Below are 24,903 nucleotides of genomic sequence, written 5' to 3' on the forward strand. Positions count from 1 at the left end.
GTTGTAACTGTCCATATGGTCATTAGAGAGACAAAGTGTATGAGCATAAGATTGTTTAGCGTAAGTAGTTAGCACATATTGTAAGGGACCATTCAAGGTGAAGTGGTCTGTTAACACCTCGGCAGCCATAGGACTAAAAGAGGGGGTTAGTGGGTTACAGATTGTTGTAACAAACCATACATCCAGTCTCCGTTCAGTCCATGATTTTTAGTGTCTAGCAGAGTAATGAATTTAAGTTCTGCTAGACACTAAAAATCTGGTCCACTTTGCATTTTGCTGTGAGGCTGGGAGTACCTTTCCCAGACCTGAAGAAGAGCGCTGTGTAACTCAAAAGCTTGTCTCTCTCACCAACAGAAGTGGGTTCAATAAAAGATATTACCTCATCCACCTTGTCTCTCTCAACCCTGGGACTAACACAGCTACAACTACGCCTCACATACATGCTCATTAACAGGATTGAGCTGGCAGGATTCAGGCTCACTGGAGGCTAACACTGGGGGAGCCAGCACACCTCATAGCATGACCCAAACAACTGGAGAAGTTACTGATGAGCTTAGCTGCAGGGTGTTCAGCATGGTGCGGGGGTGGGGGGAGATCAATATCAAACGTGACTGAAGATGGGCTGCATGGGGACTGATCCTTGGCATTCTGACCAGAACACGACTTTGGATGACCAGGGCTGAGACAAGGAGCATGACTTGTGCTGCTTTCTGGATGGAGCTGACTGTTAATTTCATTTCTCACTATAATGAAGAGAAAAGAGAAAACCCCAGAGTGGGAGGCAAGTCCCTCGGTAGCCACCAAGACACCACATTATGCTCTCAACCGTGAAACAATGAGCCTCCGAAAATTGAAGTATTTGTCCTAACCACATCCTTTTCCCTGCCCCTCCCCCAGCCTACACTGCAAGGCCCGTGCAAGGATGTTATAGAACTGAGCACCTAGATAAGGAAGGCACAGAAGATGTCACCTTCTGGGCAATTCCCTCCCTGCCTGTATGGCCCTGACTAGCATCTGAGCATCAACAGAGACCGTGTAAAGTCATTACCGGCAGCGATGGGGTGTATAAAATCCTCCCCAGTAGGACGATGCAGGAAATAAGTGAGGAAGTGGTTTTGTCATCTCTAGGGTGGCTGCTGCAGACTGTTGCAGAACGGAGATGAATGAGAACAAGATGGTTAGTGGTTCAACCCATTTACTGGAGAACAAATTATAGGGCGGGAAGGTGGGAGTCACAGCAGAAGAGGGTCTGAGCCCAGTGCGGCGATTGCTGGCCTCTGAGCCCTGGGAGCAGAAAATGTATTTTCCTTAAGGCCCATGGTGCATTCCCAGCAGCAGGTAGTGAGAGCAGCAGTCAGTGGTTAGTTCCAAACTTGCCAGCTGCCATTGTGCTGCTGCCGCAGAGTGGCGAGATCTGCGCTCATTGCCATGCTGCATGACGGCAGGTGGTGCCTTCTTTGGGCAGGATGCCCGGTGACACAAGCTGCTTCTGAGTCATGGGTGGCAGCACGGAGAAAGCTGCTTAGCATAAATGAGTCCCCGAGGTCAGGAGCAGCCCGTTCTCAAGCAAGGAAGGGTTCAGAAACTAGGAGACAGAATGGGGTATGAGAGAACCAAGGCTCCCAATCTCAGCAGTTGTGCTGGCCAGTGGCTGCTGCCTCCTGCTGAGCTGAGCATGATCCCATAATAGCGCATCTGGGCCTACTGTCGTTGGTTGCAAGGCTGGGATCTGGAGCAGCCCATGCACTACCGCAGCATGCACAGTTACACAGGAGGCAGGCAGCAGTGGTGCACTGGGCCCAGGTTAGATGAACAAGGGGTTGTCTGTCTCCAGTTCTAACCGGCGACCCTTTGCTCTCGGATTGCTGGAATGCCTGGGAGGAGAAGTCCCTCTTTGGAAGGCTCTGGCTCTGCATTACGGCTGCACTTTCAGGTCCTCTTTTATTTTCTTCAGGGCATCAGCCATCAGGTTACAAGCTTTCTTGTGCTTCTGCCAGTGCTGCACCTGGCACTCCCTGCAAAGGGAAAGGGGACAGAGAGGCAATGGTAGAAAGGAACACATTGGAAACTGGGTCAGGGGGTTGGGATGCGCTATGGAGCCCTTCAGCTCTACGTGTCTGCTTTAAATAAGGGCCAGCCAGTGACAAAACCTGTTACCATCTACCCGTGGCTCAGTGGTCAGTGTGAAACAGAGTGGGGGTATCTGTTGTAGTGGTCAATTGCCCATAGCCACTGTCACTGACTGGCCCCCTCTGCTAGTCTCAGCAATGAGGCTAAGGAGTCCCAAAGAGGCCAAGGCCACTGAATTCCCACCCAGGGTGGTTCCCTCTAGGTATAAGGTGAAGCACATTCACTGGGGAAAGGGTAAGGTGGGGAAGCTCACACTGCTGCTTTTGTTGTGGATAAACAGGGGACTCTGGGATATCAGCCCAGCACCTTCCAGCATCAGCACAAAATTCACTGGGCTTTTCATAAAAGGGAACATGGAAAGGCTGCTTCTGCTCCGGCTTGTGACATAACTGACCCAGTGGAGATTCACTGTGGTGCAAGGACAGTTGACCTCACAGTTCCAGTGACGCTGATCAGAGGGTTAAGGGCTGTGAATTCATGCACTGATTGGAAACTCCATGACAGTTATGAAGCCCAGGTGCATGGGGTATAACACCCCTCATCATGACAGGTGCAGAGACCAGCCAGGGCTGCTAGACCCAGCATCATTCAGGTAACAGTGAGCACCACTTGCTCCAGACAAAGGACCAAGTCCGAGCATTGGCAGGGCCAGGTCTCACAGCAGGATTCTAGTACCAGCTGCGTGCCCAAGGGAGAGGTGAGATCCCAGCTGAGCCCTGAGGGCAGCTGGGAGCTCTGACAGATCAGACAATGCTAAGAATCATTACCGTTTGCAGTACCACTCGTTCTGGCAGCGAGAGCAGCGCTTTGTTGCCTCAGAGCCGCACAGCCCACACTTGGGTTTCTCTGGGACGAGAGCCTCCATCACATCCAGGTTGTATGTCCGCGCCCACCTGGTTGGGGATAGAAAGCAGGCATCAGCACCTGGAGCAGGAGACTCATGATGTGAAAGGTGGTGCCTGTCCTGATTCATCTTCCTTACCCTCCAGCACTGGATGGAGCCTTTAGGTCTGACCCTGCTATCCTTCTCATTCCACTCTCCAAAGGGACCTCCTGCCGCAGGCTAGGATTACTGCATCGCTCAATATCTCAGTCCTCCCCAGGGCAGTGAAACTTACGCTGGTTATTTTCCCTTGTCAAGAAGCCCCTGCTCATTGGGGTGATGGTTGTGCTGAGCCTCCTGTAGCTAGCAGCCTCATGGCACAAGAGGAAAATGGGGACTGGCTTTGTAAATGGGCTCTCCTGCAAGAGGGAGCTCAGGGTTGCTCATCATACAGGGGCTGGGGTCTTACCGGCACGCCAGGTGTTTCAACTCGTCCTCTGAGGGGCTGAACATGTGCTTCACCTGGTGCTTGGCGATCGCCTGCCACTTCCCAGAATTCTCTCTGACAATGCGGTCCCTGATGACAGGAACCTGTCGGGACAGCGAAAAGGGTGAGAGGAGAGTCGTGTCCCAGCATTATAAGCCTGCCAATATGGGGGTCAGGGCCGGCTTTAGCAAGAGCGGGGCCCGATTCCTGGGGGCGGGGCTTGTCAAGCCCCGCTCCCAGGAATCGGGCTGCGCTCCAGCCAGGGTCACTGGGCTTCGGGCCGGGCTGGAGCTGCTGGGGCCGGGGCCGGGGGTGCTCGGCCGGCGTGCTCGGCCAGGGCTGGGGCCGGCACCCCGGGGCCCGAGCCGAGCCGGAGCTGCTTGGGCCGGGGCCGGGGGTGCTTGGCCGGTGCCGGGGCCGGAGCTGCGGGGCCAGGCTGGTGCGCTCATCCGGAACCGGGGCCAGCGCCGAGCCGGGCCGGAGCTGCTCGGGCCGGGGCTGCTCGGCTGGCGCCGGGGCCAGGCCGGAGCCGCGGGGCTGGGGCGATGCGCTCAGCCGGAACTGGGGCCGGCGCCCCGTGGCCCGAGCCAACCCAGCCCGGAGCCGCTCGGGCTGGGGCCGGGCCGGCGCGCTCGGCTGGAACTGGGGCTGGCGCCCTGGGGCCCGAGCCAAGCCGGAGCCAGAGCCGCCGGGGTCGGGGGTGCTCGGCCGGAGCCAGACTGGGCCGCGCCTCCCCGGATCACTCCTCGGGCCCCCCGCCCCAGTTTACCTGCTGCCGCCTGCCCCTGCTTGTTTTCAGACTTCCCGCGAACATCTGATTCGCGGGAAGCAGGGGAGGGGGAGGAGCAGGAGGCGGAGCGTTCAGGGGAGGGGAGGAGGGGGAAGTGAGCTGGGGATGGGGTGGACAGCTGCAGGGCCCTCTTAGGCGCAGGGCCCGATTCAGCGGAATCGGCTGAATCGGCCTAAAGCTGGCCCTGATGGGGGTGATTGGGGCAGGACATGCAGGGGCAGCAACAATGCCTGGGGTCAGTGTAGCTCAGGCAGGTGATGAGCACGGACTTGTATGAGAGCCAGAAGCAGGGATGAAGGATGTGTGTGGGATGAAGGAAGATGTGACAAATCTGTGTGTGTACATGTGCATGTAGGGTGCTAAAGGAAGATGTAACAGAGCTGTGTGTGTACACACATTTGTGTGCAGGGGCATGGGCAGCGGGTATCATAGGCTGGGGGAGGCTGTGCCTCCCCAAACAGCCTGGTGTGGCCCTGCCCGCACTCCACCCCCAGACCTCCTCCTGTCTGCTTCCAGTTCACCTTCCCGCTCTTTTGTGGCCCAGAGTCTGGGGCAGGCAAACTGGGGCTGGTGCTTGCAAGGCCCGCGGCTGGGGTGCTGGGGCTGCGGCCACGCGGAGCCGCCCGCCCAGTGCTGGTGGTGGGGGCGCTGGGACCACGCCGCCTGCCTGCCCAGCACTCCAGGGCTGGGGGCACTGAGGCCAAGCCGCTCACCTGGGGCTGGGGGGCACTCTGGCCGTGCCACCCACCCGGCATTCTGGGGTGGGGGGCGCTCCAGCTGTGACCCCCGCCCAGCGTTCTGGGGCTGGGGATGCTGGGGCCAAGCCACTTGCTCGGGGCTAGGGGTGCTCCAGCCTCGCCGCACGCCAGGGTTGGGGCTGGGGGTGCTGGGGCCAAGCTGCTTGCCCGGGGCTGGGGGCGCGCATGGGGGCTGGCAGCTGCGGGGGCAGAGGGTGCTCTGGGCTCTGGCAGGGAAGAGGGGGCAGAAGGGGAGCGGGAGGTGCGGGGCCTCGGGCAGAGGGGCTCAGGGCTAGCCTCCCCCAACAGCTCGTTCACCCGCCGCCCATGCGCAGGGGTGAAGGAAGATGACAGATCTCTGTGTATACACATGTAAGCAGAGTCAGGATGAGCTCTACCCTGACATCTGGTGGTGAATTATGGCGAGTGTGGAAAAGAACTCCAGGGGCTGATCTTGTTTGCATAGGCACACCCACTCGCCTGGCATGAAACACAGCAACTGAAAGTGGTTACTTTGGCTGGTGTGGGATCCCCAGTTTCTCTATTATTGGGGCAGGAAGAATAAAGTTTTGTTACCCTGATTCTGTGAATCAAGGCCAGTGGAACTGTTGTATGACAGAAGGACTGAGTGAGTCCTTCACCATTACCTAAGTAGCACTCGCTTGACAAGGGGCATGGGTTACAAAACCCAGTGAATTGAGAGAGGATGGGGACAGGTATTTGTACCTGATGGTATGGGCCCCCTCTGAGGGTTTGAAACACCAATTGCACCGCCTCCTCTCTCCACTGTTGAATGTCAGAGCTAACTTTGATTCCCTTAGGAGTCTAGTTACAGGCTGCTGAGCTGAATTCACTTTGGGCCAATGGTGCACCAGCACTGGGGCTCCCCTACTATGAGCTGAAATCACTAAGAGCTGAAATCACAAAAGAGCTGATGTTATTAAGAGCTGAGATCACTGAGTGCTGTGTTAACTAGTGGGGGAGCCTGAAGCTATATTGCTCAGCAGCTGGTGGAGCAATTTGTGGGGACGACTGGAGGAGCAGCGAGCGGCGTGGAGCCTTGCGGGGCCGGTTGGAGTGGCCCAAGGAACGGTGAGCGGAGCTGTTTGTGGGGACGGCTGGAACGGCTCACAGGTCGGTGAGCGGAGCGGAGCGGAGCAGCTTGTAGAGAGGAGCAGTTCGTGGGATGGCAGGAAAGTGGACTGGCTCGTGGTAAAGGCTGCGGCGGAACCCCCACGGAGAAACAGACGGCCAGCCTTGGATCACGTAAGGTGCCCCTTAACACCCTGCGTGCCCCCCCCCCTTTTTTACTCTGGGGCTGCACTGACCAGGGACAGAGACTTTGGGGGTTGTTGGACTTTTGGGACTTTGGGGGTTGCTGGACCCAAGAGACTTTGGGGGTGTTGGACTTTGGGTGATTTTTGGGTTGCTGGATTCAAGAACCAAAGGGAAAGGACACAGCCCCATTTGCTGGGGTGGGTTTGGCTCATGGTTTGTGTTATGAATCCTGTTTGTGGTGTTTTTCCAATTTTATGCTGATGTCGTTTACCTCATGTTATTAAACATTTTCTGCTACACTCAGACTCCGTGCTTGCGAGAGGGGAAGTATTGCCTCTTAGACGTACCCAGGGGGGGTGGTATGTAATTGTCCCAGGTCACTGGGTGGGGGCTCGAGCCGGTTTTGCATTGTGTTATTGAAACGGAACCCCTAGATACAGAACCCGGCCCTTGTTGCTGCCAACTTAGATGGGCAGAAGGGTTACACACATAAGTACGTGTAGGAATTGAAGGAAGATGTGACATATGTGTGTGTGTACAGGTTGAAGGGAGATGTACACATATAGACCTGCCAATTGTGCATGTAGGGGGTGAAGGAAGATGTGGTAGATCTGCAGAAGCCACAGCAGTCTGCTATGAGAAGAACCCCTTCTCAGCGTTTATTGAGAACAGGCCATAGCACGTGCCTCCTAGTTGCATGACACTGAAGGGAAAGCTCAGTTGTTAACAGCATTTATTCTGGGAGGTGCTTTGATCCCCCGGACCTGCTTCATCTTCCCAGTACATTTGCCTCCTTAAATTCCCTCCCTTACACCAACACACTCCTTGAATTCCCATGTCAGCCCCAGCCTCCCTTCTCTCCAGGAGGATGGAGGTGATGAGACTTCTTTCAGATTCCTTCACTGACAGAGGCGATAAGGGCTAAGTGAAATAAGGCTATGCCTCCCTCTAATCCTTGGGAGTGAGAGATCAGCAGCAAGGCTTGAATTCCAGTACCATGAAGCACTCTCACCAAGCTGGAGGGGTGACCCAGCTCCCAGAATCTCTCGCCTGATTTGATCTTTCTCCCAGAACTGAGAACTTTTTCCACTCATCATTTCTCTAAACAGAAACACCCTCATGAGAGCCTTTCAGTGCAAAAGAGCAAATGCCACCCAAGAACAGAGCACGGAGCTCAGGCTCCAGAAGAAAAGCTGCTGCTTCAAAGGAGCTGTCGTCCCTGCAGAGTAAAACAGCCAAACAGAGATGGTGAGAGAAGGACTGCTCTCTGAGAAGCAACCAGTGGAAAAAGCCTTTTTCATCATCGCTTGGCACAGTGACAGTGGGTGAGTTCATTGGGCAGGATGCGTGATCAGCATGTGTGACTGCAGCTGGCTTCCCCCAACCCACTCAAGATGCTGAATTCCAATTACATGCACGAGGCTAGCGATGCAAGCTGAAAAGGAGATTGACAAGGCTAGAATGGCAGCACATTGAAGGGCCACACAAAACCCTCCAGAGCGATAGCTGCCAGCCCCTGCATTGCTAACTCTTAACTTTAGCAAAGCTTTTGATACGGTCTCCCACAGCATTCTTGCCAGCAAGTTAAAGAAGTATGGATTGGATGAATGGACTATAAGGTGGATAGAAAGCTGGCTAGATTGTTGGGCTCAACGGGTAGTGATCAACGGCTCGATGTCTAGTTGGCAGCCGGTATCAAGTGGACTGCCCCAAGGGTCGGTCCTGGGGCCAGTTTTGTTCAACATCTTTATTAATGATCTGGATGATGGAATGAATTGCATGCTCAGTAAGTTTGCGGATGACACTAAGCTGGGAGGAGAGGTAGATATGCTGGAGGGTAGGGATAGGGTCCAGAGGATTGGGCCAAAAGAAATCTGATGAGGTTCAACAAGGACAAGTGCAGAGTCCTGCACTTAGGAAGGAAGAATCCCATGCACCGCTACAGACTGGGGACCAACTGGCTAAGCAGCAGTTCTGCAGAAAAGGACCTGGGGATTACAGTGGACGAGAAGCTGGATATGAGTCAGCAGTGTGCCCTTGTTGCCAAGAAGGCCAACGGCATATTGGGCTGTATTAGTAAGAGCATTCCCAGCAGATCGAGGGAAGTGATTATTCCCCTCTATTTGGCACTGGTGAGGCCACACCTGGAGTATTGCATCCAGTTTTGGTCCCCCCACTACAGAAGGGATGTGGACAAATTGGAGAGTCCAGCGGAGGGCAACGAAAATGATTAGGGGGCTGGGGCACATGACTTACGAGGAAAGGTTGAAGTAACTGGGCTTATTTAGTCTGCAGAAGAGAAGAGTTAGGGGGGATTTGATAGCAGCCTTCAACTACCTGAAGGGGGGTTCTAAAGAGGATGGAGCTCAGCTGTTCTCAGTGGTGGCAGATGACAGAACAAGAAGCAATGGTCTCAAGTTGCAGTGGGGGAGGTCTAGGTTGGATATTAGGAAACACTATTTTACTAGGAGGGTAGTGAAGAACTGGAATGGATTGGTTACCTAGGGAGGTGGTGGAATCTCCATCCTTAGAGGTTTTTAAGGCCCCACTTGACAAAGCCCTGGCTGCGATGATTTAGTTGGTGTTGGTCCTGCTTTGAGCAGGGGATTGGACTAGATGACCTCCTGAGGTCTCTTCCAATCCTAATCTTCTATGATTCTAACTTGCTCTGAGCTGGCCAGATGTGGGAGTGGAGAGTGACTCCTTAGCTACCTCCACTCCATCCTTACCAAAATCATCATCATCCCTTGGTCCTTGGCTTACTGCACACCTTCATCCTCTACAGCCTCCCAGCTCTCTGGACTCCAGCCTGTTCAGAACGATGGTGGCCCACATAAAGAGGTGTAGCTACAGCACCCGTCCTCAGTCTAATCAAGGTCCAGGTCAAAACTGCCCTCTGTTATTAAACCCCTTGAGCCAACTTTAAGTGCAATGTCTCTCTCCCTCCTTCCTGTCTCATTCTTCTACTCAACACTAGCCTCCTCTGACCCTCCACAAAGTTGCCACTCTGGGTATAAGAGCCTTCTCCTCTGGAGCTCCTGCCATCTGGAAGAGTCTCCACTTTCCCATCTCTTTGCAAATCCCATCTGAATGCATCTGTCTTCTCCCCAGCACATGCCTCTCGGTTTCCTTCTCTCCCTGCTAGTATTTAAGTGCTCCATAAAAGCATTTGAGGATATGCTTCTGTGAAGGATGCAATACAAATTACACATGCACATGCTACAAAATCAAGGACCCCATCCCTCACCCCTTACTCAACTCCCAACTCCTCAGAATTCAAGGGGATTTCAATGTTAACACCAAGGCACTTGCAGTCAAGTTGCTTGAGTGGCACAACTTTTCTGGCCTTCTCTCTTGGAGTAGAGGACCAACTGTTCCAGGGCAGAGTGCATAATAAGGAACTCTTCCACTGGTCCTACCATACATGGAGAGGAAATTAAGAGTTATGGTAAACAAAGAGTTAATTGTCACAGCGAGGCAGCTGGTGTCTCCCCCTCCACTCAGACACCTTGCTAAAGAGTCAGTGTGATCATGAGGTTTATAACCCAGTGTCATTAATTGTTGGCTGCTGCCTTGCTCCCCACTCAGCCCTGCTGCAGCATGAAGCAAAGGCTGTCCACAAAGACGCTACTGGAGCAGGGTGCGGAGAGAGCAGTGCTAGTGAGAGCTGGAGTCTGTGCAAGGCTCCCATCCAGGTACTGTGTAGAAGAAAAAGCAGGCACAACTTGACCCATGGTACCGATATGGCCTCCATTACCATGGTAGCTGTGCACCTCACAATCTACAGTGCGTGTATCTGGACCTCATACACCCCAGTTGCGGACAGCGCTATTATCTCCATTGTCCAGATGGGGAACTGGGGCAGATAGAGAGACTGAGTGACTCACCCAAGGAGTCTGTGGCAAAACTCAGTTCTCCCAAGTCCTAGGGTAATGCCCTAACCACTGAGCCATCCTTCCTCTCCATAATATAGAATTCCATCTCAGGGCACCAGTGACTCTGGCTTTGCTCTCATATCACCTCCCCACTTCTCAGCTGCCTGTCTGGCCTGTGTGGAAGCAAGCCCCTCAGGGGATGGCAGCTGATAGAGCAGAGGCCCATTACTAACGTGAGGAAGACCTGGATGCCGTTGTAGGGCCGGTAAAAAAAGAGTGCAAAGCACAGGTTCAGTGCCAGGGCATGTGCCCTCTCTCATCACAGCACCACATTCTCCAAGCAGTGGGAATATACTCAGCCTTTGGAAACAGAATGCTATCCAATATGAAATGCAGCAGCCTTGTGCAGCTGGAATGGAGGAGACAGACTGGCCTTGGGAGAGGGATGGTGCTGGAGGTACCTGCTCCAGGATGAGGTCCTTTTTGGGTGGAACAGGCTCTGTCACTATAAGGTGGCTCAGAAATCTCTGCATCTCCACCAGATTTGGCAACTGGTCAATGAGGACATCAGTCAGGAATGCACGGAGCTAAACCCAGAGAGGGAGAGAGGAGGGTGAAAGGAGAGAGATCAGAACAAGGCAAAGAAATAATCCACTGGTTAAAAAACAAGCTGATGGAAAAGTGGCCAGGTGGCCACATGCCAGCTCAGCAATGCCCCACTGAGCAGAGCACTAACTGCAAGAGAAAGAGTGTACAGAAGGGTTAACATAATCAAGGGCTAAATTCATCGGGCTCCATTGCTCAACATCTACAGCACAGCTAGGTATTAAGCAGTGTCAAAAGCCTGCAGTACCTGGAACTGCAGGAAGTGCTGTGGGTGAGGACTGAGGGGCATTTTCTGGATTGTGTCGGGAGCTCAGGGCTGGAATAGCAGGTGGGGGGCTGTGGGTTGGGACTGAGCTGCATCGGCAGAGCTATTTATGGGAAGTTTGTATAGCACCTGCCAGCATGGTGTGTGGCTCTAGTGCTCTCAGACTCATCCTTCTACAGGCACTAAATCCATACATGGCATAACCCTTATTAAAGCAATAAAACAAACCTTTCCACCTCAGCAAGCCACTTGTGAAATTCTCACTAAGGTGGTGGATTGGCAGCCCTATATCTCCACAGAAACTGCAGCAGTAGTGTTAGTTTCCCAACACATCCTGTCAATGGGTCTCAAACCTGGCCTGGAGAGACCATTCTAGGATGAGTCTAGTCCCCATGGCCCTCTCTGACCTTGGACTCTGCTGACCAACAAAGAGCTAATTCATGCCAGTTGGTGGGGTATTTGCCTCTAAACTTGACTGGCATGAACAAAGAAGCCATCTTGGAACTGACGACATGGTATTTCCCAGCTTGTGATACAGGTTTCAACCAGGAAATGCTCACCTGGCACATTTTTAAAGTGAAGACAAGAGGGTATCTATACCTGTGGGAAGGTCCTAGTCCTCCCTGTGCCTAGGCACCATGCTGGGTATATGTACAGGCTATGCACCTTTGTACCTTTAGGAGCTGGCTCTTGTTGAAACCGTCCAAGTTGTATTTCCGCTGGCATTCTGGGCTCAGGAGGAGATTATAGAGGGCAATCCACACCTGCCCATCCAGCTTGGTCATCCTCACGTGGTCTTCAGGAGGCACCACATGCCACACTCCATTCTCAAACTTCTTTAGCTTACCTGAGAGACACAGCCAGTAAGACAGAGGGTGAGACTGAGACACCAGAGAAAAGAGGGCCCAATGGTTAGGGTGCCAGGCGGGACTCAGACCTAGGTTCAATTCTCTGCTCCAACACAGACTGCCTGTGTGACCCTGGGCGAGTCAATTAGTCTCTCTTCACCTCAGTTTCCCTCTGTAAAGTGGGGCCAATAGCACTTCCCTACCTCACAGGGGTGTGTGAGGATAAACATATTAAAAGATTTTAAGATGCTCAGAGAAAGGTGATGGGGGCTAGATAAGGATCTAAGAGAGATGAACAGAGCCCATGGTTTTATCATCTGTGCACTCACTCAGGAATAGCAGACAATGCTTAGGGCCAGGGTCACTGTGGGAAGACAAGAAATGGAAGAACTGATCGTGGGTCTGAGGCAAGAGCGAAGAAAGATGATGTGTAGCTTCTGGGAGCAGCTTGGATTCCTGGAGGAGATCATGGCTGTGTTTCCCACACTTACCTGCCTTTACTTGCCATTCCAGGGATGTGTTGTGTAGCCAGTGGTCCTGCCTACATAGGCCTTGCTACTAAATTAACCACCATGCTTATACTTGGTTGTGGCTGAACCCCTGTAATGCTAGTGTGGACTAGCCAGCCTGGTTCTGAACCAGGTTAACTCTGTCAACACTGATCTGATCCACTGTATGAGAACCCAGTTTAAGGTGGCCTGGAAGCGTGCTTGTTAAACCTGTTTGGAACTCCAGTTTGGATAGGGCCTCAGTGCAGACAGCAGGGGTGGGAAGAGGGCATCGTTGCCAGGGAGAAGTAGGCTGATAATCAGGTCTTTCTAAGCAGATCCTGTTGCTGCTTGCAGAGCATGAGGATTCCCTGCAGGGCAGGATGGGATAGGGGAGGGGGCTGGCAGATACATTAGGGATGTATTGTGCTCTTTTACTGCATTGGGGACATCAGCTTGGGAGCTGCCAGATTTGGATGAGAGACAGCCACAAGCAGGGTCCATTTTTGGAAGCGCAGCTCCTCAATCCCAGCTGAGCGGTGTCTGCTCAAGAGCTGAGCCAATGGGCGCATACAGTCCCATGCAGGAAGTGATCCCATGTACCTGGATGGGAGGGGAGGGAGATGGGAAGGCCAGATGGAAATCCATGTGAAAGATGGAGAGTGAGAACTGAATCTAGGGAGGAGCTTTCAGCTATTTTTCCCTATATGGGAACCACCTACCAGATGGAGCTCCAGGTAAAAAATGCTATAGCCCCATGGATGCACTAAGGTATGAGCGCATGATTCATACCTGCTTCGCGGCGGCTCCATGGACAATGCTCCAGGAGCTCTACCAGGAGGCAGGGCACGTTATGAGTGTTCAGCATCCGTGTCAGGGCACTCAGTGGCAAACTGGAGAAAAACAGGAGAGGAACTAGTGAAAACACCTATTGTGAGCAGTACAAAATCAGCTACAAATGGTCCCCAAGGCTCTGGGGAAGAAGCAAAAGTGACCAAATAAAATAAATTACAGTCAGACCGGGGCAAAATCCACACAAGCAGCCATTGAGAACAGCCTGATCCCACACCAGGATCCACACAACCAGTCACCAAGCATGGCAGGATCTACACACCAGGATCTACACAGCCAGCCATCGGTCAAAGCCAGATCCAGACCCTGGTGCTAGGTTTGATACTTTCAGCTGCTACGATGGATCTGCAAACCAAATGCCCAGCAACATTCACTCTGAGAGCCAATCAGCATACTGAGTTCTCAGTGCCAGCTACTGCGAACAGGAGGAAGCACACACCGAAACTGTAGTGCCATGATCTGCACATCCAGCTACTACACACAGCAGGATCCAGACACCAGGGCACTAGCGCCAGAACTGATGCTCCCAGTCCCTGAGCACAGGAGGACTGACACCCGCAGACCAGTGCAATGACTTAAACAACCCCACCCCAGTTCCTAGGCTCATCTCTAGATTCTCCTGTGAACCAGCTGCTTACCTGTCTACCTGATCAGTGATGAAACGGAGCACAGAAAGAGCCCTCAGGGAGATCTTAAACTCCATCATCTCTGCCTGCTTCTGTAGTTCCTATGGGGGTGAAAGCACAGACTCTCACAAGCACACCAGATATAGGGCTAGATTTTTTTCTGCAGAGTAACAAAGGAGGCAGCATATGAGCTGGCTCTCAGTAGCCAAGGACTCGTTAAGAAGCCCAAGCCACATAATGCTGATTCCTGCCCCAAGATCAATGTAAACTGCAGTCACACAAACGCCTTTCTTACAAGACAGTGACGGAGAGCTGAATGGTGTAAGCACTGCTGAAGATAGCAGCTAGTCCATGACATGAATGCACCAGGCTCCCCATATGAAGTATGCAATAGGCTACTGCTGGCAGTGTCACATACAGCCAGGTCGCAGCAGGGCAGACCATTTACCCAGTCCTGATGCTGAGGGCTCAAGTCCAGCCCAAGGAAGGAGTAACTGCCCTGATCCTCCATTTGAGAGATCCGAATATTAGCATGACCCCACCTCCAGATATCCCCCCCGAATCCCTTCTGTAAACTCGAATGTCATGATCCCGCGTCTGGAGCCTCCCCAGGTTGAGTGGATGGATATAAACTGGCCATCAAGAAGTTTAGGCTTGAAATTAGGCGAAGGCTTCTAACCATCAGAGGAGTAAAGTTCTGAAACAGCCTCCCAAGGGGAGCAGTGGGGCAAAAACCCTAACTGGCTTCAAGACTGAGCTTGATAAATTTATGGAGGGGATGGTATGATGAGGCTTCCTAAAATGGCATGTAGCCGATCTGTGACTGCTAGCAGCAAATATCTCCAATGGCCAGTGATGGGACACTAAATGGGGAGGGCTCTGAGTTACTACAGAGAATTCTTTCCTGATGTCTGGCTGCTGGATCTTGCCCACATAACTGATCGTCACATCTGGGGTTGGGAAGGAATTTTTCCCCAGGTCAAATTGGCAGCGACCCTAGGGGGGTTTTGCCTTCCTCTGTAGCATGGGGCACAGGTCACTTGCAGGTTTAAACTAGTGTAAATGGTGGATTCTCTGCAACTTGAAGTCTTTAAATCATGATTTGAGGACTTCAGTAACTCAGGCAGAGGTTAGAGGTCTATTAGAGGAGTGGGGAGGGGGCGAGGTTCTGTGGCCTGCAATGTGCAGGAGGTCAGACTAGATTATCATGATGGTTCCTTCGGGCATTCAAGTCTATGAGTCTATGAGAGTCTGATTCCATTGCATTAGGGGAATAGGGAGCTGAGCGATCAGGGCAGACAGCTAGGTAGGATGACAGAGAATGCTGTGCTCTAAAGCAACTGCAGTCCTAGGCAATGGATATGACTTCACCTACCATCTCTATGCCAATGACTCACAGATCTACCTCGCCATTCAGAACTTGTCTCCTTATGTCCAAACTAAACTCTCCACTAGTCTCTCTGACATCTCCATGTTGGTGTCCAACCATCAGCTTAAACTCAACATGACCAAAACAGAGCTCCTAATCTTTCCCACCCCATAAGCCTCCCTCCCTCCGTTCTTTCTCTGTGGACACTGCCACCATCCTCCCTCAGGCTTAAATGCTGGTTGTCATCTTTGACTCAGCCCTCTCTCGGTCCTCACATCCAGGCTATGTCTAAATTTTGCTGATTCTTCCTTCCTAATACCTCTAAGATACGACCTTCCCTATCCACCCACACAGCTAAAATTTTTGCCCAGACTCTCATCACCTTGCGTCTCAACTACAGCAACATCCTCTTCTGGCCTTGACAAATGCAATCTTGCCCTGCTACGCAGAAGCATTCTGACTGAAAAGATCATTTTCCTAGACCTCACTTTGACCACATCTCCTCTCTTTGAGTTAATCCACTGGCTCCTCTTTCTCCATTGCAAATAGGAGCTATTTGTCTTAACCTTCAAGGCCCTTCACGGCCTATCCCCACCTTACCTATCATCTCCTATGTCAGTGGTTCCCAAACTTATTCCGCCACTTGTGCAGGGAAAGCCCCTGGCGGGCCAGGCTGGTTTGTGTACCTGCCGCATCCGCAGATTCGGCCGATCGCGGCTCCCAGTGGCCGCAGTTCACTGCTCCGGCCAATGTGAGCTGCTGGAAGCGGCAGCCAGTACGTCCCTCGGCCCGCGCCACTTCCAGCAGCTCCCATTGGCCTGGAGCAGCGAACCGCGGCCACTGGGAGCCACGATCGGCCGAATCTGCGGATGCGGCAGGTACACAAACCAGCCCGGCCCGTCAGGGGCTTTCCCTGCACAAGCGGCGGAACAAGTTTGGGAACCATTGTCCTATATGCTATTGACATATATCAACTCTTGCCTCTGATCAGCTGGTGGAGCCAGGCTTCATTGCCCACTTGTTAAATTTCCAAACAAGCATCTTTGTGCTTTCTCCCTTGCTGGCCTTCACATATGGGAGGAGTTCCCCGTAAGCATCTGCAAAGCCACCTGATTATCCACCTTCAAAAACCTCCTTAAAACTCTCCTTTGATGTGACACCTACAAAAAACTTGACAATGGTTCAAGGGTTCCTAGGCCAGACGGGACCATTGTGATCATCTAGTCTGACCTTCTGTAATAACACAGCTATAGAACACCCAAAAACAATTCCTAGAGCAGACCTTTTACAAAACCAATCTTGATTTAAAAATTGTCAGTGACAGAGAATCAGTCACAAGCCTGGGTAAACTGTTCCAATGGTTAATTACCCTCACTGGTTAGACAGCTGGTGTGCTGAGACTATGGCCATCATGCAGACCAAAACAGTCTCATTGATCCCTTGTACTCCCCGCTCTGTCTGTATCCATCAGTTGTTTGCAGGTCCTGAAGAAGAGCTGTGTAGCTCGAAAGCATGTCTCTTTCACCAACAGAAGCTGGTCCAATAAAAGATACTACCTCACTCACCTTGTATCCATCTGTTGTTTCTTGAATTATATTGAGATTGTAAGCTCCTTGGGGAAAGAACTGTCTTTTTGTTCTGTGTACAGTACCTAACACAATAGGGTTCTGGTCCATGACTAGGGTGCCTAGGTCCTATGTTAATACAAATAATAAATACTGTAATAATCGGCTCCATCATGGAAAAGAAAGCAAGTTTGTTGTTGGTTTAACTGTCACACGGAAGGATGGCTGTGGGTAAAGTTAGCAGAGACTGGACTGGGCCTGAGCAAACTGGACAGATGTTTTTCTAAAAGATATGCTAATTCAAACAGGAATTATTTTGGGGAAGTTCTCTGGCCTGTGTTATACAGGAGATCAGACTAGATGATCACAATAGTCCATTCTGGTCTTAGAATCCTCACAGAATAAGTAGTTTTCAATACTGCAATAGCTAAGACTGTCATTCTCCCTTGGGCCAACTCCAAGGGTTAACAAAAATGCCCAGTGGGGAAACACTTCCCTACTGTTCTCAGGAGTCCCGTGACTTCCTCTCCAGCTTTAAAAGATGAGCATAAGTTTGGGCAGGAGGCCAAAGGGTGAATGCAATTCTGGAGACTACTGCTGAGGTTGCTGTGTCTCACTTTAAATCCATTTTAAAAGAAGATTCTGATGTCCTGTTTACAGAGAAGAATTTTAAGAGCTGAGAAAAAATAATCCCAGATGCACAATACTGTCTCACACCAAAATGCAACTGAAAAAGCAACAAGTGATGGAGCAACAACGACACACCCAGAACTGGGAATGGTTCAGGAGGTTGGGTATGACCTTTTTCTTCTTAGGTCATTGGTTCAAAACTGGCCTAGGACTGCAGAGACTGAGTTGTTACCATCTCATAGGCGTTGGGTGGCCAGTGTGAAATGAGTCTTAGGCCAGTTCCAAGTGGAAACCTATAGAGATCTCAAAAAAATACCATTGCAATTAACCCTGACTGGTTCCCTCATTCCTAGTCTTAGCAGACAGGTCAAATACACAATGGTTCATAGAAACTGAACTGCCCTCTTCCCCCTAGAGAGAATCTCATAAAGTCATGGTTGAAGCACACTTGTAGGACAGAGTGGGAAAACTCACACTGTCTCAGCTCATGATGAGCCACCAGTGAGAACAAATCACCAATCAAGAGACCTCCACCAACACCAAATTCATGTAGAGGAATGCTGAAGTAGAGTGGATTTATTCATCAGGTTCTGGATACGAGGGCCTTCATGGCTATAACTATGGTCTTTCCCAGTCATGGAAATTTAACTTCCCTCCAAGATACAAGGTCAGATAGACCTGCTGGAAGTTGGAAACTTGCACTTTTAACCCACCTGCATTGATGATGCATTGGTCAGATCCTCAGGCAGAAGCTTTTCGTGGGCTGGAAACTCCCCGTTGGTGCTCCAAGCTGCTAGCAGGGTCAGTTTCCGGTAGCTATAATCAATCAAGTCCAGAATGGTGTCCTCAGCTGATTCGCAGATCTCCTACACAACAAGAGGGCGGCAGAGTGCTGTTTGAGAGGAGAAGGTATTCCCTTTTTCAGATGGCCTTCTGATTAGAAAACACCAGTCCAACTGCATCAATACCTGCAGACCTCAGTGTCACAGGGGGTTGATTGAGATCTACCTTATGGCTTCAGGCTGAACATAGAGATATGGGTTGTTTGAGTTGCCTTCTGTATTTCCATACTCTCAATTGTCTGGGGTTTTATGCTTTATCTTTAAACTGGCAGAAGTGGGACTAGAACTCAGGGGGCCTTGTCACAGGGTCTGGTCTATGCCCCAGTTTGTCACTAGTCTCCTGGGAGTGACAGCTTTAGCATGCCAGGCTCCAAGGGCCCATACAATCCCACAGGGGAAGGTCTGTGACCTCCAAGCCTGGGCCTTTGGCACCAGCGTCCCCTGTCTCTCTCTGTGGCTCCCTGCAGTGAATCTAGCCAAGCCAGAGACCTGCGGGAGGCTGTACTTAAGCCCTTCAGGGTGCAATGCTCTCAGTATTTACAGTGACACAGGCAGCCTTTTAAAAACACGGTAACCATTTATTGGTCACCAGGCACATAGAATCTGGAAGTCCTTAGGTTAGCACAGAGAAATGAAGGTTAAAGTATAGTCCATTCTGGTCAGTCCGGAGCCCCAGTCAAATTGTAGTGAATCCCATGCTCAGGTTCTGTCTCTCCCCCACAGTCTGACCTCCTTGGTCAGTTTCCAGATGAGAGTCCTGACTCCTTCCAGAAGTCAACACTTTATCCCCCCACCTCACACCTTCCAGTCCTTTGTTCCAGAGTTGGGGTCTGTGCCCAACTTCCCTGCTGTGAGGTGGGGGAATCCATCTCCCTGTAGGTTGCTGGTTGCTAGCTGTCAATGTCCTGGTGCCTGGGCTTTCCACTGTCATCTCAGATTTTCTGTTGATATGAGGTCGGCCTCAGTCAGTCCTTTTTTTAATGACCCATTCAGGCTCAGACAGCTAGGTTACACACATCCACCTAGCTCTCTTAACTGGCCCTGACAGCAGACTTAGTTCTTCCCCCCTCCCCGGTAGCCAGGCAAAATATAGGGGAAACTGAGGCACACAAGATTCACAAAAAAATACTACAGAAAATTACCACTTCATCACAGGTCTGGAATCTACTCCCATGATCGGCCACTACACCACACTGCCTCTCTAATTTCAACTTTTGGGAAAGATTTGCCATGTTTCATACGCATGACCTGAAATCACATCTGGGATTTCCCCATTCTGGGGCCCTTGATTTAACACAGCTGAACTCATCTCTTACCTTGTGAAAAAACACTGTCTCCAGGAGGTTGACAATAGAAGCTTCATGGTGCAGCTGAGGGAATGTGGGGAGAGAAAGCAAAGGTCAGAGGAACATCATCTACAGTGCCCATGGTAATATGCATCCAGCCTGTAACTGAGGTAGCCCCCAATACAGGTGCAGCCAAAAGCCCAGCCAATGAGGCAAATGCAACCCATGGAGTCCTTAGCCAGCCTCATTTTTAATACAGATATGTGGCCTGTGGAAACTACAGGTCCTGACTCCCAGCAAGCAATGCTCCATCATCATCTGAGAGCAGGCTGGAGCACTGCAAACTGGCAGCCAGAGTCTGAACCCCTGTATCACTGCAGTCTGCAAGTTTATCATGCAAATGATACCCTCTGGTTCCTGGCAGGTGGCCAGTATGGCCCCTCTACTGGAGTAGTTTTCCTGGCTTCACTAGAAGAATACTAGTGCACTGAGAAACAGGTGTGACTTTTGCTACAGAGATCAGTCCCACCACCAAAAGGGCCAATGAAGACCTCTCAATGAAATTCTTAAAGCAGCAAAGGGCCACCACTTTCCAGTCACCTTGGGGGTCCTACAAGAAATTTTTTGGTGACCACAGAGTGCGGACACCAACTCTTGCTGATGGCCACTCTGACAATTTTTACTAAAATACTTAATTAACTTTAGGAAAAACAAATAAATATGCACACATACATGTCCAAATCATTGTAATTTATTTATGTACATTTTTATTGCAGACTCAATAATAAAAATAATGTAGTTGTCTCTGTTCTTTACTAGACCTAAACAGAATAGAAACAAATAATGTGCTTTGCACGTTCCTGTTTTTGTTGTTGTTGTTTCTTTTGCATTTTTGGTTGCTTTTTTTAAAATTTGCTAACTAGTAAGTCTGTGCCTGTGAAAAGTGATATTTGTATGTTTAGGGGGGCAAAGCAGTGTTAACAATCACTTCCCAGGAGGCTGTGGCTGCACGAAAAGCCCCTGGTGGCCGCATGCGGCCACGATGGCCGCATTTGAGAAACGCTAACCCAAGAGATCCCACCAGATGGCAGGAGATGTTGCTGTGAAGATGCCTGGAATCCCAAGAGCACATTGGTGGCATTACAGGTAGTGTGGGAGGAAGTTGTACACCTTCCTCTAAAACAGTGGTGGCCATAGGGTGACCAGACACCAAGTGTGAAAAATCGGGATGGGAGTGGGGGGTAATAGGAGCCTATATAAGAAAAAGACTCAAAAATCGGGACTGTCCCTATAAAATCGGGACATCTGGTCAACCTAGGTGGCCAACCTGAGGCCCGTCAGGGGAATCCACTGGCGGGACCCCAGACAGTTTGTTTACATTTGCATGGCCGCCCGCAGCTCCCAGCAGCTGCAGTTCGCCGTTCCCGGCCAATGAGAGCTGTGGGAAGCGGTGGCCAGCACGTCCCTGCAGCTCGCACAGCTTCCCATTGGCCGGGAACGGTGATCCACAGCCTCTGGGAGCTGCGGGCGGCCGTGCAAATGTAAACAAACTGTCTGGGGGCCCACCAGCGAATTACCCTGTGTGACCCGCAGGCCACAGGTTGCCCACCACTGCTCTAAAATATCCATCTTTGGCTGCTATCAGAGCCAGAGTACTGGACTAGATAGACTCTTAGTGTCTATTGCTATCACAATTCCTACGAGAGTGCCCCCGATCCAGCATTAGCTAGTGGCCCTATTTGAAGTGTCCAGGGCAGACAGGACTGTGGAAGGATTTCTTAGAATCCCAAAGAATTTACTGGACTGTCCTTCCTCCACATATGTGCTGGGTGCAAACAGTGTGGAGTCCTGTCAATCAATAGCATGAACACCTGTGAGCTGTGCTAACTAAAAGGCAATGAAACTCAGCAGAAAAGACGGTCTCTCTGTTTTTAGAAGCAAGAGATTTTTAGTGCCATGTTAAATGGCCAGAATACCATACATGTTCAGTGCTTAAATTAAATGTAAATAATCAGCCCTGAGAACTTTCGGCCATTCAAGATTCTATGGCTGTTTTTAAAGGAGCAGCAGCTACCCCAGTGTCCTGGCCAAAGTCTAGGATAGGTGATTACATTCTGCTGTCTGTCAAAATTTCCACTGTAGTTTCAACTGGATAGGAGATCCTTCCTCATTTCCTGTCCTAAACTTAGGTAGTGCTGCTGTGTGTGCTGTTAAACAGCTGCAATGCTCCACCACAGGGGTGGCAGCATTTCAAAGGTGGGGGAAGTGATCCTTGTGAAAAGAAGTTCTTTGGGATCCTTGAGAAGAAAGGCCCTATGTAAATTAGGATAAGTTATTTTATAATTAAGCCATTCCCTAAAACCTCTTCTCTCCCCTCCAGCCCTTGTGAACAGTGATCGTCCGACAGAATTTGTGTTTCGTAAGAGTTTTGCCTGTGAAAATGACTCACATGCAGCTACCATATGAAAAACCTTATTGGAATATGGACAAGGTGTCTTGTGAAGCATGCCTGTTGAAGCAGAAGTACCATGCAGTGCTACCACCCTGCAGGACATTCCAGATCATGGCAATGCACTTGAATACTGTGTGTTTGTTCTCCAAGACCTCTCTGTACTTACCACCAAGTAGATGGGAAAGGTGCTTTTTGGCTTGAAATCCTTCAGCTGGCACAGCACAGGGAACACCTTGTGCTTCCAGATCTCCACAGAGATCAATTCCTCGATGAGAGTAGGGATCTGGACAGAAGAACAGACCGTGGAAAATGAAACCTTTCAGGCAAGAGAAAACGTACAGAGAAGCCAAGTGCCATACGAGTATTTTAGTCCTAGAGGAGAAGATGCTGGGACAAACTGCAGCTCTCCTAGTTGGCAGTTTTGTTACACTGTTCATCTAGGTACTTTCATGTGCCTCATCATCGTATTATCTGCTTCATCCCATTGACAGTCATTTCTGAAATCAGTATCTGTCCCCACCTTTCCATTGGGTAAGATGGGACAGTGCATCTGGTGCAGGTAAAGGAGAGAGGCAGAGTTCTGCTAGTCTATTTCCTAATACAGCAGCAACATTTCCAACTGATCAAATTTATCTCTGAGATAAGCTCCAATGACTTCAGTGTTACATCAGAGATAAGCGTAGCCCATGATCTCATGGACAGAGAGACTCACTTTGTTTAGCAACAGTCCCTCTCTGGTACAACCAAACTTGCATTCAGTGTTCAGTTCTGGGGTCCTTTGTACTCAGAATGTAGACAAACTAGAAGGAGTACAGAGGACAGCAACAACTATGATTTGAGGACTGAGAAGGGTTACTGGGAGGAGAGAACAAGAGCCAAAGATGTAACAAATTTAGGCTAGAAAATAAGGCACACATTTTTAACAATGGGCAGAACAATTTATCTAGGAATGTGGTAGATTCTCTGTCACTTGAAGTCTTTAACTCAAGCTTGGCTGTCTCATTCTAAAAAAGTATGCGCTAGCTCAACCATGAGATATGGGTTTGATGCAGGAATCACTGTGTGAAACTCTATGGCCTACATTATTCAGGTCAGACTAGATGATGAGAATGGTCCCTTCTGGCCTTAAAATCTATGAATCTATAATGTGGCTAAATGACTGAGGTCCAGAGTGCAGTGTCACAGACAGGGCTGACTACATAGTATTGGAGGGGTGCAGATGCCAAGCAGGGAGAGAATTTGATTACCACAGAGTGTATTTGAACAAAAGAAAATTTGGGCTCCATATCAGGACACATTCCCTGACAGTAAGGTGAATTAGTGCATGCATCTCCCCAAAGAAAGAGGAAGGAGCCCACTTGGACTAGGCACTGTAGGGGGCAAGGTTGCCTAGGCTTGGTTGGCAGAGAAGGGTGAATGGGGCCCTGCAGAGCTTTCCCTCTCTGTCTCGTCCACTGGATGCTGTCCCCATGGGGGAGGGTGCTCTTATCCCCCAGCTCCCTGTGGCTTGCACAGTGCTCACCTTGGCATAGTTCACCAGCAGCTCGATGAGGAGCTGTTCCTGGCCAGCAGAGGCGCTCAGAATGGCCTGCATGTTCAGCTTCTCGATGGCCTCATGCTGCCGGAGCCATCTAGGGAGCGGGGGCAGGGGAGTCAGTGTCCACATCCCATGGCACACCTGGTACCCCAGCCCCCCTCCATGCCACCTTCCCCACTCAGAGACAACCTCCCAACCCAGGGGGATGCTTGCCCCCCTCTGAGGGACTCATCACATCCCCAAAGAGGCGCCTCCCCTGGAACGGGAAGGCTTCTTCCCCCAATCAAAGGCCCACCCCCCCCCAGATATGGTGGGGCTCACCTTTGCCTGAGGAGCAACCCCTCAAACCTACTGGGGACTCACATCTGCCCCGGCCCCCACAACTCCCCACTCAACTCAACCCCCGCTGACACCCCATGCCCCTCTCTTCGAGGGACTCACCCCATGCCCCTCCTTATCCCCCCAGGGACTCCACACACATTGCCCCCTCCCCTCAAGTCCCCATGGACGCCCCCGCCCCCCCAACTCAACTGGGGACCCCGCTCCACATCAGACCCCCCTCCTTACATCCCACCCCGAGCACGCCACCCCGCCCAAGTCTCCTGGGCACCCCCCTCCACATCTCGCCCCCTTAACTTCCGGGGGACTCTCTCACACCCCGCCCCCAACTCTGCCAGGAACGCGCCCCACGGCCCTTCTCCTTAACCCCCCCCCCCCCCCCCCCCCCGGGGGGGCCCCCCCCCCCCCGCCCCCCGGTCCCCGGTGTTCAGCAGCGGGCCGCTCCGCAGCGCCTGCACCAGGGCCTCGGCCTCCCCCGGCAGCAGCAGCGCAGCCGCCTCCGCCATGGCCACACGCCGTCACCATGGAGACCGACGTGGGGCCGGCGGTTGGAAAGCGACCGCGAGAGCTGGGGCCTGCGCGCGCCCGGCAAACCCCATCCGTCCCATTAGGAGCGCCGGGCTCGGCCCTGCCCCTCCCTCGGACGCGGCTGCGAGCCCATGGATATTGCCCCCTGCCCTAGTCCCAAGGGCGTCCCACACACCGGTCCGCCCCCGATGCCCCCTGCAACGTCTGTCTCCCCCGCCCGCAGGCACGGGGCAGTGCGAGGGGAGCAGAGAGCCAAGTGCCCCCTGCACCTGGGGGCACACGTGTGCTCGGAGGGAGAGGCCCTGCCCCCGTACTCCGGCCCCGCTCCTACATCAATGGGCACCTGTCCCCCTGGTGCACCAGAGACCCCTGCCCAGTACCACATCCCTGCTCCCCCACCAATGGGCACCAGTCCCCTCACTGCACCGGAGAGCCCCTGCCCTGTACCCTGGCCCTGCACCGATACCAATGGTCACCAGTCCCCCTGCTGCACTGGAGAGGCCCTGTATCCCTGTACTGCTCTCCCCTCATCCACTACCTGTCCCATTGC

The 24,903-nt window shown here is 51.7% G+C and overlaps 1 protein-coding gene across 1 annotated transcript; it reads right to left on the bottom strand.

The window, feature by feature from the left end:
• Window positions 1-1,233: 1,233 nt before the first annotated feature.
• ZMYND10 (zinc finger MYND-type containing 10) lies at window positions 1,234-24,331 on the bottom strand. The gene is made up of 12 exons (XM_026657044.1): window positions 24,238-24,331; window positions 23,472-23,581; window positions 22,116-22,232; window positions 19,528-19,581; window positions 18,083-18,235; window positions 13,818-13,906; window positions 13,120-13,220; window positions 11,666-11,838; window positions 10,582-10,707; window positions 3,423-3,544; window positions 2,898-3,023; window positions 1,234-2,015 (listed from the first exon to the last, which is right to left on the bottom strand). Exons 1-12 carry the CDS (start codon window positions 24,329-24,331, stop codon window positions 1,916-1,918), a joined length of 1,365 nt encoding a protein of 454 aa, XP_026512829.1. The 3' UTR covers window positions 1,234-1,915.
• Window positions 24,332-24,903: the final 572 nt, after the last annotated feature.

Source organism: Terrapene carolina, unplaced genomic scaffold, assembly GCF_002925995.2.
Source record: "Terrapene carolina triunguis isolate 2854851 unplaced genomic scaffold, T_m_triunguis-2.0 Scaffold235, whole genome shotgun sequence".
In the NCBI taxonomy this organism is placed as follows: Eukaryota; Metazoa; Chordata; order Testudines; family Emydidae; genus Terrapene; species Terrapene triunguis.

Excerpts from the sequence above, each read along its gene's own strand:
- ZMYND10 (XM_026657044.1), bottom strand. The coding sequence starts at position 24,331 with ATGGCGGAGGCGGCTGCGCTGCTGCTGCCGGGGGAGGCCGAGGCCCTG. Across the intron at positions 23,582-24,237 it reads GCTGAACACCGGGGACCGGG|GATGGCTCCGGCAGCATGAG; the intron begins GGGCGGGGGGGG and ends CCCCGCTCCCTA. Across the intron at positions 18,236-19,527 it reads AGACAGTGTTTTTTCACAAG|GAGATCTGCGAATCAGCTGA; the intron begins GTAAGAGATGAG and ends CTTGTTGTGTAG.